Source organism: Python bivittatus, unplaced genomic scaffold, assembly GCF_059951505.1.
Source record: "Python bivittatus isolate LINGU-HERP-01145 unplaced genomic scaffold, Pbiv_v1 ctg000700_np1212, whole genome shotgun sequence".
Classification (NCBI taxonomy): Eukaryota; Metazoa; Chordata; class Lepidosauria; order Squamata; family Pythonidae; genus Python; species Python bivittatus.
In genome coordinates this window covers 72589090-72609742 of record NW_028277098.1, presented here as the reverse complement: position 1 = coordinate 72609742, position 20653 = coordinate 72589090, and the positions used below count along the sequence as shown (strand labels likewise).

Sequence of the window (20653 nt, the reverse complement as noted above, 5' to 3'; positions counted from 1 at the left end):
GGAAGGCAGAGAAAGGGGATTAAGAGTGAATGAAGCTTCCCTCAATTCTGCCATGAGGAATTGCTGGCTTGCTTTTTCCTTTTCTCCCCCCCCCCCCCCCGGCAATGCTTCAGTTTGGGACTCTCAGAGAAAACAAATGCCCGTAGTTCACCCCTTTGGCTGCCGACCAAACCACCTCGGAAGGAAAATTACGGTCTTCGCTAATCCCGTAGCAGGCCCCGCAGCTCTGACAGCCCTACCCGGCACACAAGAAGAGAGCTCGCTCCGGCCTCCCACCGCGGTTTGCGCTTCCCTTCTTGGGAGAAGAGGAGGCGTCTCCCCGGATCCAGTTTCTCCGCGCCCGCCCCTTTCCGCAGCGTCGGCCGGGCATCTGGAATCCCTTCAGAACAACGGCGATGGGAAGCTGGGCCCTGGTGGGGACGGTGCTTTGCAGCCTGGTCGCTGCAACCCTCGGTAAGGCCGGGGCGAGGGCGCGCGGCTGTGAGGGAAGCGGAGCGCGGCCGAGGCAGCTGCGGCGTGGATCCCGCGCAGGGCTCCCGGCAGGAGGGGAAGAGCGGCGCGGCGCAGGCCCGCCGCGTGAAGCAAAAGCTGGGTCTGCGCCTGGCCAGGAGTGGGTGGGGGAGAGTGCTGGTGCTTCTCTGGGCTCGTTCTAGCTGAACCCGGTTTCTGTTCTGGAAACTGTTTTTGTGTTCCATCTTGAAAGTAATGGAACAAAAAGGGTGCTCCTGAGCATGTGTGAAATACCCCATCGCCGCTAGAGGCTGGAATTAGGAGAAAAACCTCATGATTCATCCTTCTCCTCTAGTCTCAGTGGTTCAAATTGGGACGTGCGGTGTTATTTTGCACCTTTGATGTCCTGGGAATAGCGCCGTTTTCATCTAATGCCATGTTTATGTTGAGTTGGTCTGGATTTTTTCTGTAGAGGATATAGAGTCAAAGTGTTTACTGTCATTTGGACTGAAACCCTCAACTGGAATGTCATCCCCAAATTAATCTTAGAAGCTGGAGGACCAGAAAATAATCAATAAATTAAAAAGTCATACAAACGGGAAACTTTTGAGTGTGCTCCACTGAACTAAATGAGAGCTGCACAAAACTGAATTTTCATTCATATCATGGAATTTGAGCTGGGGAGAAACAGCATTTGACCCTGACACTCCAGAGCTTTGTGACAATTGGCCTCACTCCTTTGAGCACTGCAGGCTCTTGGAAAGACATTACAAACCCAAATGCTCGCATCTAATCATAGTAGGGTCCTATTTCTTTTTCCTGCCACATCCTTGTTGAAATGTTTATGGATGATGATTCTGTGTGAATTATTTTTGTCTGTGGTTGAAGAAGGATGCTAACCTGATAATTATAGGGAACCTGTGGGAGTTAAATAACCTGTATTGTATGAGTTTTAAAAATAAAGATGCTATTTGTAGAAAGGTGAAATTGTGTCTTGACTGAAGTGCCTGCAGTGACTTAATGGTTAGTGACTGAACATGTTGCTGTCTGCTGCTCCTGATACTGCATTGCTGATCCCTGGAAAAGTGGAGTCACCTAACCAGATATAAAGTTGGTCTGATACAATGTTTTTCCAACACTCTTTTCACTGATATTATTATTTTTGCAATGTAGAACTTTTGCACTATGGGATTCAGAGATCTGATTCAGATGTTCAGAAAAGACATGTGCCTTTGAAATTATAACCCTATCAACATTTATGAAAAACTAACAGATCAGGGAGATGCCATAGAAGTCTTGAACCTGATGCTTCCAAAAGTATGGATTTGTAGTCCCACATTAAATATATAAAAGAAGTTAGGCTGTGGAAGATTGTTCTGTGAAAGAACATGGTGTGAAATATGCTAGTACTTCTGAGCATTTATAGACTGAGCATGTTAATCATGCTCATGTTGATGTTCATGAACTTAAGAAGATGGTTTGTTTTCAGGAAGGCCATAGGTTCTTTTATCCGAATAGGGTTTGTTTCTGACAGGTAGCAACTCACTAGGTTCTAAGTCACCTTCCTCAGTCTGGTATCTTCAGATGATTGAGTGCAACTCCTTTCATCCTCAGCCAGAATGAACAGAGATGGACCATGTTGCAGTTTTAGTACACCTAGAGGACTGATCTTGCAAGAAAACAATAGAAATTGCATATAAAACTTTATGGTAAATTTCATCATGAGAAATGTGTTCTCAAGTACTGTAGGTGTGGAATAGCACTAGTTCTGAAAATGGCCTGTTCTCAGTGTGTTGTTCCATATCTACTTGAAAACATTTAATATAGAACAGTTATCCCTTAATTTTGCTAATCACTCTGCTATGGCTGAAGTTGGAATAGTAACTGAAAACAGCTTCCTTGTTGGTTTACATAGTTACTACAGACAGACAAAGGCTTATTTTTTCTATTATCATAAAGTCATTGTTGTGTTGTGAGAGAAGAAGGGTACTTCATTATTCAAGATATAATGATAATAATGAGGAAAAGGTTTTTCCAAAGTTCTGGCAGATGGACAGTATAACTGACATTCATGTAATATGCTCATTGTAGCATTTATATTACATATATCTGGATCAGGTTTCTTTGTTTTTACCTGATGTGTGAATTCCAGCCACTGTGATGGTTTGTGACTTAATGTGGAAATCCAGTTATTGTACTTAGTGTAGCATACTATGCTTAAAAATCCTGGTTCCCAAGGAATTTGTTCCAGGCAGTGAAAAATTTTGATTATGATGTAGATTCAGCCTAACACTTTCAATTTTAGAAAGATTTTTAAAAGGTACTTCAGATAAAATAATCTTAAAAAAAAAACCCAGCTGTAATAATGTTTGTCCAAGCCTCAGTTAAACCACACATAATAGATCTTCCCATTTGTTTATAATGGATATTGTTGTGCTTCTGTTCACAATATAACATCTTTATTAGATGATAAGGGTTTTTTTTCTCCCAAATAATTACTTCTGAACTGAGGTGTCTTTTTACCTTCACTAATGAGTAGAAGAAGCTGTTGAAAACAAAGCATGAGCAAGAAGTCCAAATGGTTGCATACGTCCCTCCTACAAAGCTTCAATACTAATCTGAATATCAATGCTGCATGGAAGGATATTTCTGCCAGTGATACCTTTGTGTAACACCCTTCTTTCTCCTTGCTTTTCTTCTCAGTCCAGTTATCTTGTTCCTGTGCCTCATGTATGTCCAGTTTGCATCTCTGTATACTCATCCTTCTCTCACTTCTAGTCATTAAATGAGGTTTCTATTGCTACAGCCAAAGTGCTCCTTGTCAGCTTCACAGAAAGTTAGGAAGTATTAATTCTGTGTTTACAGTGGGGGGAAATGGATGGGGGGGGGGCAAGGGCTGTTGGCCCAAGGCTGCTGGTGCTAATTGAGCAGGCACATCAAAGAGATATAAGACAGTTCTAAGGTGGATACATTAGGGGAAGTGGGACTGTTTGGATTCTCTGAATCCGGGATAAATGAGAATTTGCTATGGGGCTTTGAAGGAAAGTAAGTTCCAAAACAAACACTTGAAGACATGGAAATTCCAATAGCAAGGGGGAAAGAAATTGAGAAAACCACTGAGAAGAAATGGATTGTAGAATAAAATAGATATTACGGCTGATGACTGAAGTCCCACTGACTCTATTACTTGAAAAAGGGATCTAGCTGGCTTTTTTTTTTTAATGCCTAACGCTATTTATTCAGTTTGAAAGTATTTTCTTAGCCCATTGACCAGTTTGGATGTGCAGTAATTCTCACGATCCCTTATTCATTGTTTGGGCTCACTATTGGGCCTAATGGAATCTGCTTGTGCCTAGAACCTGGTTGTTCAACTGTGTGGTGCTGTCCATGGTGCTGCCATCTGCAGCGGATTATACTCCCTGCATTCTTTCACACAACCTGAGGGTGTTTCCACATTGAGGCCCTGCTAATAATGAGTATGCTGTATCTGCAAGCTATATTAATATTTTATGAAGGTGGCTGGTTTCTTGGCCTTTTGATAGTGGCTAAGGGCTTTTTATTTATGTTGAGAGGAACAGGCTATGCAATGTTTTACAACTTTTTGTTTCCTAGGTGTATTGAATTTCAATTCCTAAATAATATGTCTAACTAATACAATAGTTAATGGATATGCTGGGTAGGAATCATAGGAGTTGAGGGACTAGCTTAGGGAAGTCTAGCTAAAGGGTTCTACTATTATTGTGAGTGCATAAATAGTAAATGCAGTCAAAGCAATAGTTGAACCATTTAGCCCAACCTTTCCTAGCCTTGTGCCTTCTAGATGAGTTTAATTTCAATCCTCATGATCTCTAGTAGATATAGGCTTTGGCCATTCTAGCAAAGGATTCTAGATGTTTTATTTATTATTGTTGCATTTACCATTATACTTATCTTGCCTTTTCTATGAGAGTTCAAGATTTTTTCCTTATGGAAACAATCCTGTGAGGTATGTTGGTTTGAGAGAGAATCATTGGCTCAAGTTCATTTATTGAGTTCCATAATTAATTGGGGACTTGAATCTGGGTCTCCATAGTCAAGTCTAACATCGTAACAATGTTGGGCATGCCGGCTAGCAATCATGGAATAATTTTACTTTACATCAGACTGCACAAACATCACACTGCTTATTCAGGCTGAATGAATCTATGAAGGTTCTCAATGAAAAAGCAAATTTAGGAAAACTGGACTAGAGATGACCCCTTCCCATCACAAAGAGGGAAGATATAAGCATGAATCAAGCCCCCTGCAAATGTCCATACCTACTGATATCTTATGTCTTTTGCTTCTGCCTCAGGTTTGTGCTCTTAACCAAAATTGTATCACAGAGTTCCATCTTGATGAACCAAATAGAAACCATTGTCCCCCAGAATAACTGAAGAGGAAGAAGGAAGTTTTTCCCAGTTCTACATACAGTAAGAGACAGATGCTTTTACTGCACTGAAGAACTTAGTGCAGAAATTTTAATTATTCAAACTCTGTTATGAGAAAGCCTTTCCCATGCTTAGCAATATCCTTGAATAAAATACAAAAAAGTGATTAAATTCAACAATCAATAATTTAGGCAAAACCAATTATGTTTCATGAGCTCATCTAAGATACAGATTCAAATGGATAAGGAAGTATAGTGGGTGAAAGATGTACAAGAAATATCTTCCTGGTGAACATGCATTAACATCTTTCTGTCCCCAGATAGTTGACATGTCAGAGGATTAGGCTTATGTTGCCTTGTCTTTTCATCTCTTCATTGTGTCAGTGGAGAGGAATTCCAGCTACGTCCTTCCATCCTTTAAAATCACAGAAACACTAATAAAACAGTATTAAATGTTTTTATTTGTTAATTATTTCTTATAGTCTTCCTGTGCCAGGGAAAATAATGTTGCAGCTTTAGTCTGCAGAGAAAAAGAGGGAGATGCAACTGTTTCTCTTACAGAAAGAGAGAATACAAAGAAAGGAAAAGTAACATAAGAAAGAAAAAGAAACATGAAGCCTGCTTGTCTTTGTTCAGTGAGTGAATGGATCACAACTTTGCATTTCCTCAGTATAGTTCTGTCTCACTTCTGAACACCAGTCCTTTCTTAAACATGGTTCATTCCAATAGATCAAGTCTGCAAAACTCTGCTATAGATTCCCTTTCATCCAGTTAATAGCCAAGTAACTTACATGGATTGGAGGGTGGGAAGGGGTGGGAGGTAGCACTGAATGTGCATGTTTGAAAGAAGACACTATTTCTGTTCATAAATACTATTTACTTCACTCATCACAGATCATACATTTGTGACTGAATTTTGTTTTATATAAACAAAGAATACAAATATTATATTTTTAATGCAGTAGTGGTGAGAACCTATCTTACTCTGTAAGGGAAATATCTGCATACATGGGGAAATTGGTTTTAGGATTACAAATCCTGTACAAGAACTTTAGAATCACTGCATTAAAATACAGTATGGTATGTGATGGGTTAAAATATTGGTTTCATATTTGGAATATCCAAATTAAAATATCCACTTGCTTATGATATTCTTTCCTAACAAACCTATTTACTTCATGGGGTTGTCTGGAAGTTAAAATGGGGCAAAATATTAAACTTGTATGCTGCCTGACCCTCAATAACTCTGGGTGGCTCACAACAATCAAACAAAGAAATTATAATCAGATCAATAAAAGATGGCAAGCACGATGAAACAAGTGGTCTCACTCTCTCGCCAAAGGCCTGGGTGAAAAGCCAGAATTACATACATCACTTGGACTTTTTGGAAGAAAGGCAGAATTGAACTGTGGTTAATAAATGGTTGCAATGTTTAGAGAGCAGGGTAAGCACTTCCAGTCATCTCAAGACAGCTGGTCATGTTCTATATATGGAGATCACATGTTTAAGAGAAGGGGCTTGAAGCATGGGAATGAACTCATTTGATACTCTGGGTGGTAATAAAAAACCATAGCAGTTACCCAACCTCTATATGCTAGAGAGTACAAGAGTGTCAATTTTACCTTCCTCTGCTTGGCTAGGTCTGACATAATATGATCTACATGAGTATATTTTTTATTCCCTTTTGACAGCATTTATAAATGCATGGTCATCTATATTTTTAAGAAATAAGCAAGTTGAACATGTATTCCGCATCTTTATTTTAATGGCATAAGGTTTCATGTAATTCATCTGGTCTATCAAATTTTTTAAAAATGTAACAAGGAATACAACTTTGGATAGTGATGACAATTCACATGGTCACTTCTCTGTTACAACAATGATCAAGAACATATATCTCAGATTTGAATATGCTATATGTTGCATGCAGTTCACAATCTATTTTAATTTTGTAAAAATAAACACAATATATTGTAGCAATATCTACAAATTTAAGCAGTGTTTACATTGTTGTCTATACTGTGTTTTCTATACAACATGGTTGCCATGATGGCTATGGCCAATACACCCTTTTCCTTGAAGACAAAATGATGTGGTTCATCCCCCTTAACCCCCAGAAGATACTGGCTCCTAATCCGGCTTTTCTTTTTCTTTTGTTTTTGTAGAGGACAGATTGTCATATTGTCTAAGAAAATATTGGACTATGGCCCTCCAGTATATTTAAATTGTAAAAATACTTATGTGGCCTCTGTCAGGCTTTGGGGCATTCTAGTATTGCTAGAAACTGGTGCTTCACTTCGTTACATGGCAGCTTCCTACTAAACTTTTTAAATTAAAAGAATCTGAAAAATATTAAAGTCAGAGAGTCGTACAACTGCCAGAGAAAGTATCCACTGGCATGATGTTGCCAACATCTGCATTATTGCTTTTATATTTAAAAAGAGAAAGAGAACAATGTTTATGGAGAGTGTTGGCAACGTGGTATTGTGGACGGTATAATTTAGGAGAAACCATAAATGGTGTCTCTGGAACCCCATAATTAAATAAAAATAATTTTTTTTTAAAAACCCACATTCTTACAAGATTCACCAAATCTCACATTTCAGTATTCTCACATAAAATCTTGTGAGATTTCAGGAAAACCAAAATCCTGCAATAAGTTAAAAAATTTTTGACATTCTTGGCTAATGTCACATATCTTACATGATTTTGCAAGATTTAATGATCTTGCACACATTTTTCAAGTTTAATTTTAAATGTTGGATGGCCCTGCTATTGTGAAAGATCATGTGAAGATGTCCTGCAAAATTCTGGAAGGCCTCTAAATATAGGTCCCTGGGTCATTCCTAAAGGCTGATGTGTAGGAAACATCTGGGTAGCCCCTGTACAATGTTCTTAGAAGGCTTCTCACTGCTTTTTATTTTCTGTGGAGTAGATAAAGGCTAAGGGGTGGCTTGTTTCTCCTTTCAGTCTCAGCTGATGAAGACTGCAAGTGGTACCTAGACAGAAATGGCTCCTGGCACCGTGGCATAGACTGTAACTTCCCCTCTTTCTGCTGTGGTGATTGCTACCATCGCTTCTGCTGCTTCGATGTCAGAAACCTCCTCACTGAACGGCAGCAAAAGCACTGCATGGCCTTTGGGTAAGAATATGTAGGTGATGGGCCCAGCCACAGAAGACGGTTGGAAGCAACAAGACTGGGATGAAGACTTAGCGTCATCTCTGAAGGGCCTGAATGGACAGAGCAGAGTGATATAAGTGATCCCCCAACTACATATTCTTGCTTTTATGACTGAGATACAGCTGGGGGATGGGGGTGGGCAGGAGTAGAGTTTGATCAGAGCAGAATAGAGTGGGGAGGAGATGCTTCATCGTTTCTCGGGAGTTTTTCTAAAGTCAAAATCTCTCCTATGCAGCTTCAGTAATGCTAATTATGGTTGGGGAAAAACGTCCACGGGGAAAGGGATGAGCTCTCCTTTCTTCCTTGCCCTGATCAAATTCAGTTTCCCTTGCAGTTACATATTAATGAAACCCACGCACACAGCTGACACCCAAAGTTTTCTGGAGCCACATGTGGTATTAGTGCCTTAGATTATGAACTCCTGCCATAACCCATGATTTATAAACCATAAAGGCTTAGTTCACATAACTTGCTAAGCCAGACCTAATATACCTTTATAGCTTAGGATGAGAACTGTGACACTGGGTCCATGCATTTATAAGAGTTGAAGGTGGAGAGGCTGAAATCTCTAATTCTCATGCCAGAGAACAGCAGAAACTTTCAAGGAGGAAATGAGTAGCCATGTAGGAAGTGAGTAGCCATGTGGTTGCTGACTTAAAAAAGGAAGATGAGACCAAGAATTAAACCTTAGACTAATGTATATAAAGAGCAGGATTCCTAGGTGTTGTTGGAGAACTTCTAATAATTTTTTATACATAGATCTACTTATCTAATTTTTTGAGCCTGTTTTAGGAATGCTGAGGAGGAAGAGTCTCTCATCACGTACCTGGTACACCTTCACAGATCTCCTCTAACTGGGTCCAAAGTACAGCACTCATAGCTCAGCTAGAAAAATCTAGATTAAACAAAGCAGGAAGAGATGCCTAGGGCATCTGCTGTATTTTTAAAAGTCCCTCACCATATCTGACGGATTTCTCACTCTCTTTTTAACCTGGACCCAAAGATACCGTGAGAAGATGGGCAGTAGAAGTGACTGGATTTTTGAGAATTCATATATCCTTGTCTTGTAGAGGAGTCACTAGTATCTAGTTCAGTAGCAGATTCTAAAGCATGGACATCCTCTTGTCTTTGTCTGTCCTCTGCAGCCCGAGAACCATTGCTGGCATCGCTTCAGCTGTGATTCTTTTTGTGGCCATTGTTGCCACCATTGTCTGCTGCTTCCTGTGCTCCTGCTGCTACTTGTATCAGCGACGGCATCACATGCAGACTCCTTATCAAGGTAGAAGATGTCTTTCTACTGTGGCCCACTGGGAGAGACTGGGGGGGGGGAATGGGAATGTTGGAGGGTGAGTCAGTTGACCGATTGTCTCATAAATAGCAATGCAGCCAAGGGGGGAGGGGGAGACATCTGGGAAAAAGGGTTTCAAGGAGACTCTGCTTTAATTAATTCTCACTACAAAGGAAACTGGGAATTCCCTATTACAGTTTCCAAAGCCTTGTATTTACTTCAGACTAGCATTACCTTACTGAAATCTATGTCATTCTTGTTTTCTTGATTTTGCCAGCTATGTTTGGCTTGACACCAACATCTTCCTTCTCATAGATATAAGACCATATTTGCAATTAGTCTTATGTTGCTTAGATGGGCATTCTGATGGGGAATCTTTCCAAGAGCTGGGCGGCCTGAGAATGATTGAAGCTGCAATCCAAAACATCTGGACTACATGCTGGCAGATTGGAGAAGGCTGCCTTATTACATGGAGAATTATTATCTTTGTAGTGATCTGGATTCAAAGGTGGAAAGGTGATGCACAGTGGGTGAGCAGACTATACCCACTGGCATCTCCTTAAATCAAACATGTCTTTTCCTGGGATTGCGTTATAAGGCTGGGAAAAGAAGCAGCTTGCCAAGAGATGTGATGTATGTGTCCACGCATGCTCCAAGTCACCTCTTCCCCTTCAAATCCAGACTGCTGCACAGTTTTACTATCACACAGAAGCATGTACTCACAAAAATTTGTTCAATCCAGGTCAGGAGATTCCACTTTCTGGCTATCCTGACCAGCCTCCAGACCCTTATCCTATGGATCCAAAAGCAGGGCCAGCATCATTTCATCCTGGATATACACCTGTGTTTCCCTACCCACCTACAGTTCCAGCTGCACAGTACCCTCTATATCCACCTGGGCCACCGTACTACAATCCTACAGGTGAGAAAAGAGTGTAAATAATGAAAAGTTAGATTTACTTCCTATCCACATATGGTACAGATGTACTCAGTCTGAACTCTCAGAATTTCCTTCAAGCATGGGCAGGGAATTATGAGAGCTGCAGTTCTCTAGAGCTACTGTTAAGAAAATGTTATACACAAACAATCCACAGTATTCACTGAATCACAGGCACTTAACAAGCCTTGGTAAGTGTAAATCAGAAGAAATTTTAACAATGCATGGTTGTAGTTAGGTAACAGTAAGTCTTAGTTGAGTTCCATCCGAGAGATTTAATCTTTTCAGAATCTCTTAAGTGGTAGGAGAAAGATTAATGTTGAGGATGCATTGGAATAACAGTGGAAAGGCAGGGAGGGAAATTTAAGGGTAGAAGAACAAGAAAGAAAGAAAGAAAGAAAGAAAGAAAGAAAGAAAGAAAGAAAGAAAGAAAGAAAGAAAGAAAGAAAGAAAGAAAGAAAGAAAGAAAGAAAGAAAGAAAGAAAGAAAGAAAGAAAGAAAGAAAGAAAAGCATGGACATAGGCTTGTCCTTTTCTAAAACCCAAGATGGCCATGCGTAAAACAAGGCAAAATAAGAGGCTCCCCCCCAAGCTACAGTAACATAAAATGTAGCAATGTAACAGAATAAAAGATACAGAAATATGACATTTCCATAGGACTACTATATCAGGGCTGCAAAAAAGGTGATGACCACTGGGTGACAGAAAGAATTCCCTTTGCTATCACCTAGTGGTTATCTGGATTTTTGCAGGGCAGAGTATGGTAACTCTATAATCCTCACACATTTGGAGAACATTTAACCTTGAATTAGGTCCAGCTTCACCTTTGGTGTTTCTGTAAAAAACTGCTTTGAGTTGAGCTCAGTGTATGGCAATTTACAGACTTAAGCCTTCCTACTAGTTTCTTATTCATGTACTAATCAAGACCAGCAAAGATAGCAAGCTGCTGCTACCCATATTCTAATGGTCAGTTTCTTTCTTCTGCAGCTCCCCCACCATACCTCCCACCGCAACCAACACAGCCTAGCACTTGAGAAGATTCTTGTGAGGACTATTCAAAGGAAGCCTTTCTTTCTGGGCCTGCCAACTCCCTTTTTACAGAACTTGTAGGGGACTCCTGCTGTCCTGAAACTCCAGCCTATGCGTCAGTATTTGCCAGTGTTTTTTTTTTTTTACTAGTTATCTTATTCTGCATGGTAGGAAGCATTATGACTTTAATTCATTTCCCCACCCATCCCAGTCATTGAGAGAGTCACCTTGTCCTCCTCTCTTCCTATATGGATTCAGGAAGTAGCTAATGATTACAAATGCGAGTGCACAAAGCTGGTACAAGTGCCATAAATATAATTTGAGAGATTACCCTTCTCTGCAACCAAGCTTCTTCAGGAGTAGGCAGGCAGCTTGCCTCCAGGGGGCAGCAGAGAGCTACCTGTCTTTCCCTGAAGAAGAGGAGGGTCAATTTTAGTTCCATTCTTCATAACCTCCAGCTGATGTTTCATGTCTTAAGGAAGCCCTGAGCCCTAAGATGGATATAGATATTAAAGTCTGAAGATATTTGGTGCTGATATAGATTCTTACACTAAGTAGACATTACCTTGGCCAGAGTCCAGAGGAGAAGCTACTTGAAAGCCCATGTAGATTCCCAAATAAAGCTGTAAGTGCAATTAATACACAAGAAAAGTAGATGGGCCTAGAGACTCTTCTAAGAGGTGAGATGAGGGCTAGAGAAGAGAAGACACATTGTTTTCCCTGCTTCTCAGCACAGAATGAAAGTAATTCAGTATTTGAAGATGTAGAGACGAGCCCACTTTTGGCATTTCACCTGCAAGATTTGCTATGGGTATTGTCTAGGAAAAACTGGGTGACAAAGATAATTCTTCTCTTTGAATAATTTGGATTTTCTGAGGGATTTTTTTTTTTTTTTACTGATTTCCATACTACATTGAAGAGCATTTTGAAATATCTCTTGTGCATTCTAGACCAATCTAAAGAAAAACAGAGTTAAGCCTGCAGGGTCATATTATGACTTCCAATATAAACTGCTCTCAAATTACAGCCCCTTTACCACCCAGTGATATGAAATCTAGATATTTCAAAAGGTAAAGTAAGCATTAGAGCCTGTGGCAAGTTGTGAACTCTTTACCCATGACAGAGATATCTGGTGCTCTATTCCTGGTTCATGTGTACTTGTTAATTCACTGTAATGTAGTCATATTGCCCATTTCCCACCAGGTAGACCAAGGGGCAAAAAGAACCTGCCAAGAACTGGCATCTCAGATGAGCAGGGACAGAATTCAATCAGGCTTAAAACTGGTTTAGCAATTGTGTTAGGGAGATGCCTTGGCTAAACAACAGATATGGTAATTGGATAGCCATTTGGAGGAGTGTTGGTTCCATATGTGAAGTCTTATTAGACCCCTCTTTCCTGGTTAGTTCCATTTGTTCCATTTCTATACAAATCCCTTCCACCAACATCCAGATGGGTTGAACTAGAGTTTCCAGCATTCCTAGCTAACACAGCTTTCCCCAACCTGGGCATCCTCCATGGCTTCAGTTTCAAATCTTGGAACTCTTCAACCAGCATCTTCTGTTTTTCTGCAAATGAGAAGAGAAGACAATGTCATTTGTATAAGAAATTAGTATTCTTGCTACTTTTGGTTTATAGTCACTGGTCAAAAGTAACTGCAGCAAGAATTTCTTTCAAATTTCATGTGAAAAAAAAGTTTTCTCCCATGGTGAGACTCCTCTCATATATATAAATACATGTTCTTTCATAATATTCTAATTCAGTTTACATTCCTTTCTTTTCACTAAGAAAGATTAGCTAAGATTAGCTAACCCCTTTGATTGTCTCTTAATCCAGCTTCTCAGCTTCGCCTCTGATCAGTCAACTGTATTCCTCGGGGTGGGGGAGGGGAATGCCTACTAAGAAATTGGTGCCTATTCTTTATGTAGTGCAGCCTATTTCTTCTGGAAGTCCCTGGTGCTTTCTCTGGCTCTGTCTGTATTCTATTGTGTGCAAAACCTACCATTCTGCAGCTGGTATGTTGCAGAGAACACTGGAATTTTGTTTTCTTCCTGACTGTACCTCTTTGGCCATTCTAGAGCAGTCTGATAGTTTTCCAGAATAGAAAGTCATTTGTAGTGTAGTTTAGAAGCTGTTCCAGAACAGTAAGTTTTGCACATCCCTGCTATATTCTTGCTGCATGGCCCAGATCATCAATCCGCTGCTACATCTTATTGTTCTTCCCAAACATTGGCAAGTTCTAGTGTGATGAGATGAGGTCGGACAGTCCCAGCTATTCCTCCTCACCTGCTGAAGGGATGTTAATTTTGTACCTGCCAGTGTTGCAAAGGCTCTATTTAAATTATCTGGAGCACAGGGAAGGCCTGGGAAGCAAGGCAAATGCATGATGCTTCATGCAGAGTATAAAGGCAATTCCTGTGCAAGGAAAGAAATAGAAAAGGCGACCATGTGCTATGATGCCTACTGACCTCATGGCTCCTAGCAGCTGGGAAAGTGTGTTAGCCCAGCGTGAAGAAGCTATGCATTGGGCATATGCCTTTTGATGTTGCACATACAACACAGCTCTGCAGAACCAAAGTGTTTAGCAGTGCTGTGGCACCACAATGTAGACATCCTCTCCCTGCACTTGACCATCTCTGAGTCGTGCAGGAAACTTTTGAGTTGGAGAAAGGAGGAGTTAACCGAGTCAGCCCTTTTGCTCAAACCACATTCCCACTGTGTGGGAATGGCCTGCTGAATTGCAGCAACAGTTGCACCGCTGTCTCATATTCTAACCAGAATGGCAAGTGTTTGCATTGCAAAATGTTTGCTACAATGTGGATTAAAGTTGTAAATACTGATTAAGTTACTGCTGTGTGTGCATGTGTGTATTTCTTCTACCTTTGCTGTATGGTTAGTGGACAGATAGTCCCAGAATCATTTCTTAACAGGAGAAATACACAAACTTTCCTTTGGGAACAATAAAGAACTTGATAAAGGAAACTGTTAATATTTGACTCAGAGGAGAGAGAAAATGAGCAGCTACTTTTTGTTGCTTACATTGCATTGAGGAAGGTGTCCACAGGGAGGGGAACAAAGAGCCGTAACGTTTTAAATAATCTGCAAGTGCATTTTGCTGATTCTTAAAATGTAACATTTCCCAGAACAATAGCAGCAAATGCAACCATGTTGAATGGAAATCCAATAATCTTATGGGGAAATTTATTCAGCTGAATACACTGTAGTTTACTGAAGGTAATGCAAATTGCTTTAAGTTGCACAAGTGTTGTTTTCAGAGATTTTGTGTTCTTGATCATTATGTAGCTGGACATGAGTATCCTGCATCCTGGTTAATGGATAATTCCTTCTTCTCCGAATCAGCCTCTTGAAATATAGCATGAAGAGACCTTTTTGACTGAGGATTTTTAAAAGGCTATTGTTTGCCTGGAGAAAGCCTTTTCATAACTGGGTGGGACTTTAACAGGCACTTGCCATTTCTGCCATTATCACTTCAGCCTTAGACCATTTTCACTAGATTACGGTCATCTGGTAACAATAATCACATCTTCATTTTCAGTAACAACTCTTGGCACTGTTTTTTCTCCAGAGAAAAATTCCTCAACAAGATTTAAGTCTTGCAGATTTTCAGAAAAAGAAGACAAGCTCCACCATGTCACAGGGCAAAAAAAGCAGGTGCAATCAGGGGATTAGCAAACACACAGATCAAGGAAGGAGAAATAGCAGAAAGTACCTGGATCTTAGGAAAAGGAATGTAGTAGAGAGAAGAGCTGGTACAGCAAAGAATGGAAGATTGTTTTCAGTGTTGACAGCACCACCGGAATGCCCTGCCTAATAAGAAAATTCTAAGTAGAGAAGCAGCCATTTCAGTTTTTACTGAACTGGAATTGCACCCTGAAAACTAAGAAAATCTGAGGCAAGATGTTTGTTTCAACCCTAAAATGGCTCTGGAGAGGCTGCTTCTATTCAGAGGAATTTTTGCTGATGCCAAAGCGCTGGTCGACAGTTCTTGTAGTGCTCCTAGAAGAGTGGTGGATGCCCCCTGGCTGGAGGTTTTCACATGGGGCCAAATGGCTACCAATTGGGGATGGGTCAGTGGATTTCCTCAGGGGAGTCCCAGAGTCCTTTCAGCTCTTATGTGCTTTTATTCTATTCCTGCCTTACAGCTGTGTCTTTGCCCAACAGATAGCCTTAGCAGAACTCTGAAATGGACACCGGCCCCTCTTTGCTGCTCACCTAGCCATGGTGTCTATCATTCCATTGCATGCCAGGATTCAGTATTTCTGAATGCAAATTGCTGGGAAAGACAACTGACTCATCCCTGCCTACTTGAAGCATCTGTTTAACTAGTTTGCAAAAGGAGGGACGCCGTGCTAGATGGACGCTTCCTAAAGGAAGAAGAGGGCGGGGGCAGAATGACGGGAAGCCACGAGCTCTCCACGCTCCCCGTAAATGACGTCGGCGGGCTTCACAAAACAGCGGCCAGGAGAAAGGGGCAGGGCCGTCGCTGCCCCATAGCAATCCAGGCCTCAATCCTGGTGGGAAACACTGACCTTGAGGAGCTCCCCTACCTCCGTGGTGCCCCACGGTCACGTGTCCAGGAGGCACACGCTGCAGAGGCGCCGTTCGGGTGCCCTCAGGGAATGGGTGGCAGCCTCGGGCCCGGCCAGCGGTTCTTGCCCGGTGCCTCGCTGGTTGCGTCCGAACCCGATCTGGTCGATAGGGCGCCAAAGAAGCGTTGGGCTTCTCGCTGGTGCACCTGCTGACGGAGCACCGCACTTCGCTCCGGAGGATGCCGGCCTCCTGCAGGATGAAGTCCGGCTCGCGCTTCCGACTCTGTGCCGCCCGGCCAGCCGGCTGGCCCCCTCCGGCTCCTCGCTTTCCTCCCCCGCAGCCGATCCCGCGGGAGCTCCAGCAGCGAAGCGCGCAATGCCGGCCGAGAGGGCGAAAGCATTGGGGTCGCGGCGGGAAGAGAGGCCGGACCTTCGCCTGCTGCCTGCCCCGCTCTTGCCCCTGTTTCGGCCGCCGCTCTTTCGCCCCCTGGCGGAGGCGACCTTCGGGGAAGCAAAGGCGACTACAGTCCCATGAACCTCGCGCGATTAGGGACGGTGCCGGCGCCCGCGAATCTACGTGGTTTTCTCGGTAACGTTAGAGAAGGGGCTCGCTACTTCATTCTTCTGAAACGTTTTGCAACCTCCCGGCCTAGCTTACAGGTGGGTCTGGGGTCTCCTGGTGGCCTCCTATCCAAGTACTAACCACTCAGCTTAAGTTTCTGAATCAGACAAAGTTGGGCTGGTGCCTTCATCTTAGCTTTAGCTGAGTTTGACTGGCTCGTGCGAAGTTTTCAGTCTCTCGGTCTGAGTTTCCTGTCCCCAGTCTTATCTGTGGCTGGTAGAAAATCAGCCACTTCTGATTTTCGTGGAGGAGGCAAACAGTTATGTCTGAGAGACTTGGGGGCAAAATGTTAATACTGAACCCATACTTTGGATGGGGGTCTCTCCATGTGCGGGATGTTGGGATTGCAGCAGTCTGTAAATGCGATAATAAATTCACTTGCTTGCCATCATGCTCCCTTTCCGCCCACTAGCCAGGGGGCAACCAAGGTGGGGCATCTATGCTTTGCCTTTATTTCCCTATGGCTGGGACGTGCCCTCCCGACTGCTGAGCAAGACACCTCTACCTGCCATTGGGTACCACTGTCGCCACCTCTGGTGACCCCATGTGAGCCATTTGGGGAATTTTGTTCTTCCTAACTAGATGGAGCAGGTCAGCAGTGGAATCCAGCTGTGCCCTGGGAAAGCTAGACATATAGTAACTCTATCGCTATGAAAGAGTCTTTAAAGCAGCTTTAAACAAGCTGTAGATATTATGAAAAAGTTATTCATATCCAGAAAATGGCACATATGAGAGTCAACCACTCCCACCTTCAGTCTGCTCCTGCATGATCAAAAAAGTTCAGTGAAACTGATTTCCAGGATGTGTGTGTAGCGTTGCTACCTTGAAACTATGGTAATTCCACAGAGAGAGTTAAAGGTATGCCTAAAGAAACTACAATCCTTAATAATGGTTGGATCATTAAAATACCTTAAAACCATTAAATGAATTAGTAATGTGTTCTTTCTGAAGACACACATTCCTGCAATTAATTGTGATAATGGCTGCTTCCACAGATGAATTGTATCATGCAATTGCTCTGTCTTACAGATTTCATGAGGCCCTGCAGTCAATCTCTTTCCTTGCTACAAAATATTTTTTTGATTGGTTATATGCCAGCAAGTCATTTTCAACTCCTAGCAACCACATAGATAGATTTCCTCCATGATGATCTGTCCCCAATCTGGTCCTTCAGGTCTCCCAATGGTGCCCTCATTGCTACCGTAACCGAGTCCATCCACTTTGCTGCTGGTCATCCTCTTCTCCTTCCTTCCACCTTTCCCAGTATTACAACCATTTCCAGAGACCTGGGTCTTTGCATAATGTGTCTGAAAAAGGATAATTTGAGCCTGGTCATGTGTGTCTCCAGTGAATTGCTTTGGGTTGATTTGTTTGATGATCCATTTGTTTGTTTTACTGGCTGTCCACGGTATTCTCAGGATTCTTCTCCAGCACCAAATGCTACCAAATATGTAGGATCATATGTGCAGTGTCAGAGTACATTCCCCACTGTCTTTATATTATTTTCTCTTTTTTCCAAAATGTGTTCGGAGGAAAAGATGGAATACCTGCACAAAGTATTGCATGTAGTAGCGCTAGGAACTGTCCATTCGGAAGCAACCTTTGTCTCTTGATAATGTGAGGTAAAAGTCTTGCCACATGAGGGCATGCTTAAACCAGTGTTCCAGATTGTTTTCCATTCATTCCGGTGCGGAGTTATTACTGAAGTTGAAAAACCAGCTAATAGGGGGCAGAGAGCTATTCCAGTTTAAATGTTAGCAGTTCCAGTGTTGTGCATGTGTAGCACATTTAAAACCCATTGCTCCACTATTTCCACACAGGTTTTTCGGATAATGATTGCAAGATCCAGTGCTTCAGCTCTCTCATCTTCCTTCTAATGCTTAGGACATGAACAAAGTACCCCAAAACATTGCCTCTGTATTCCCCAGTTTCTGCCCTCCCCTCGTCTCAACTAAGAAAAAACAGAGTTTTTACAGTTCTAGAAAAGTTTGACTCTAATAAATTGCCTCTTAGAAGACCTGTTTGGAACGGGATCCTCACGATGCAGCAGGCCTGGTATGGCCCTCATGCCGATAGAAGTTGGCATCACTGCTTCATGCTTTCAGGAAAAACTACATTGAACAACCCAATTTCTCCCCACTACATCTCAGGAAGCTCTTAGGGTGTTTTTTTGGGGAGGAGGGGAATGGAGGGAGATGTAATGGTGCATGCTTACTAATGAGGTACAAGTGTACATACTATATGAAGCTAAAAAATCCAGAAGCCTGGTTTTCAGTCAAGGTTATCAAGTATCACTATTTCAAGCTAATATGTATAATTTTTCTGTAAGCTGGTGTTCAGTCCGGCCTAAACTACCTCAGGATTAACAGGCACTGTGCATCTAATTTAAATTATGGCATTCTCTCCAATTGTATTGAAGAAGACCAAAGTATGTTTTGGTGCTGGATATTTCGACTTTACCCAAAGGTACTGGAATGCAAGGAACTGTAAATACAATATCATGTGATAAAATGCATTGGAACAACAACAGGCATTCCAGCAGTAATTTTCTTCTGATGTAAAATATATTGGAATTCCATGAGCTGTTTGTAAAGGACGCCTTGCCATGAGGAAGGTAGGAAACTTTTCTCCCTGCAGATACAGAAGCAAGGGAGGAGCAGCACAGATCATCTTTCCTTCTTCTTCCAAGATTACTAGGCCGATCATAAATCTGGATCCCACCCATTAACAGATTGGCCAGACTAATTATAAGCATGCACATACATATATACATACATGTATACATTTATATATACTCATCAGATGGTCCACAAAATGGTGGGCATGATCAGGCAATCAAAGCCCCAGCCCTTTTCTGATGCTTGTGATGTGTGTGACACACATTAAAAGGGGGTGGGGCTTCGATCACCTAGGCACACCCAGCATTTTGATGTTGCTGACTTCTCCCATGCCCATGGACAACCCTGATATCCATGATGCTATACCCTGTGAGGGTAAGTAACACTATGCAAAGTGCAGAAAGAGTAAGCCAGACTGCAGCTTTTTATAACTATAAACCAAAAATATTTTCTAAGTTGTGGGAAAATGAAGCCTCAGAAGATATATTGTTTTCACACCATTTGTCATTCACATATTGTGAAAGCATCAGCCTCTCCTAATTATCCATGATAATTACATGTAGAACATTTTCCAAATGAAGTGGAAACTTACAAAATCAGGGACATCTGTGACAGCAACAAGTCCATGGGTATTCCAATAACAGAGCACAATTGTGTATTGGTTGACAATAAACACGCAAGCATGCGCAGTGACAATGGCAGGGGAGCCCCAAGAAGAATGGCACCAGCAAAGGAAAGATGGGGCAGCGGGGCTGTAGATGGCTAAGGGAGAGCTGTACCAAACCAGATGTTGTTTTCCTTCTCCTGGCTGTTCTGGGCAGCTGGAAGGCTTCCCACTCTTATGAAGTGCAAAGGAATGAAGCTTTGCTTGGGTTAGTCTATGCAAAATGCCCAAATATAGACATTTCTCTGGGCTTCAGAGAAATAACTCAGCTGCCTTGGACTCAGTCAGATCAGACTCAGCTTTTGCACAGAGCTGGCCAGCAACACAGTGACCTGGCAGTGAGAGGAGGGAGAAGATACTTTTGTCTGGCACAATGCGCCGCACACTCAGACCACATGGAAGACTTGTGTTTGTACACAAACAGGAACGTTCCACCCCAATGGCTTTTCTTAAAATTCTAGGCATGGCACAACTGATCACCATCAGTGCTCCTCCTAAGCAGATAACACCAAAAATCCCCTTACCCTAACCAGTTTGCCCTTGTGGTTTGGAGGAGATAGAATCCATTGCCCATGTACTGCAATTTCTACAGGGACATAAGGAATCCTCTTATTTCATCTCGTCTGTGACAGTATCCAGAACAAACCGCTACCTATATACATAAAGTTTCTACTTTTTGATTCTAATGCTAGCATTACCAGTATCGTGGCTAAATTCTGAGTTGCTGCAATTAAAAGGTGCCATCAAATCCTGTGTCCCTGATCATTATACTTTTGTATCTTTTTAAAAAAAATCTAGATAATTGATCACAATAAAAACACGTATATATAAAATTCTATGGTACCATTACCTGGTCAGTACTTAGAGCAATCTGTTTCTTTTCTCAGGGGTTAGAGCCAAGATGATCCA

The 20653-nt window shown here is 41.9% G+C and overlaps 1 protein-coding gene and 1 long non-coding RNA gene across 3 annotated transcripts; one reads left to right on the top strand and one right to left on the bottom strand.

Annotated features, from left to right (window-relative positions):
- Positions 1–324: 324 nt before the first annotated feature.
- On the top strand, positions 325–14257 carry SHISA4 (shisa family member 4). The gene is made up of 5 exons (XM_007426050.4): positions 325–453; positions 7829–8000; positions 9185–9318; positions 10070–10249; positions 11251–14257. Exons 1-5 carry the CDS (start codon positions 396–398, stop codon positions 11295–11297), a joined length of 591 nt encoding a protein of 196 aa, XP_007426112.1. The 5' UTR covers positions 325–395; the 3' UTR covers positions 11298–14257.
- LOC148214246 (uncharacterized) lies at positions 12444–16023 on the bottom strand. Of its 2 annotated transcripts, none has more exons than XR_015798593.1 (2): positions 15841–16023; positions 12444–12858 (listed from the first exon to the last, which is right to left on the bottom strand). It is a non-coding gene; the product is annotated as an uncharacterized LOC148214246 (long non-coding RNA). The 2 variants fall into 2 exon arrangements; XR_015798592.1 differs by having other exon boundaries at positions 15859–16016.
- Between the last annotated feature and the right edge of the window lie 4630 nt (positions 16024–20653).

What these genes read in the sequence shown, in the direction of transcription:
- SHISA4 (XM_007426050.4), top strand. Translation starts at nt 396, where the DNA reads ATGGGAAGCTGGGCCCTGGTGGGGACGGTGCTTTGCAGCCTGGTCGCT. An exon ending in CATGCAGACTCCTTATCAAG is followed by an intron (nt 9,319 to 10,069) that starts GTAGAAGATGTC and finishes TGTTCAATCCAG; the next exon opens with GTCAGGAGATTCCACTTTCT. An exon ending in ACCGTACTACAATCCTACAG is followed by an intron (nt 10,250 to 11,250) that starts GTGAGAAAAGAG and finishes TTTCTTCTGCAG; the next exon opens with CTCCCCCACCATACCTCCCA.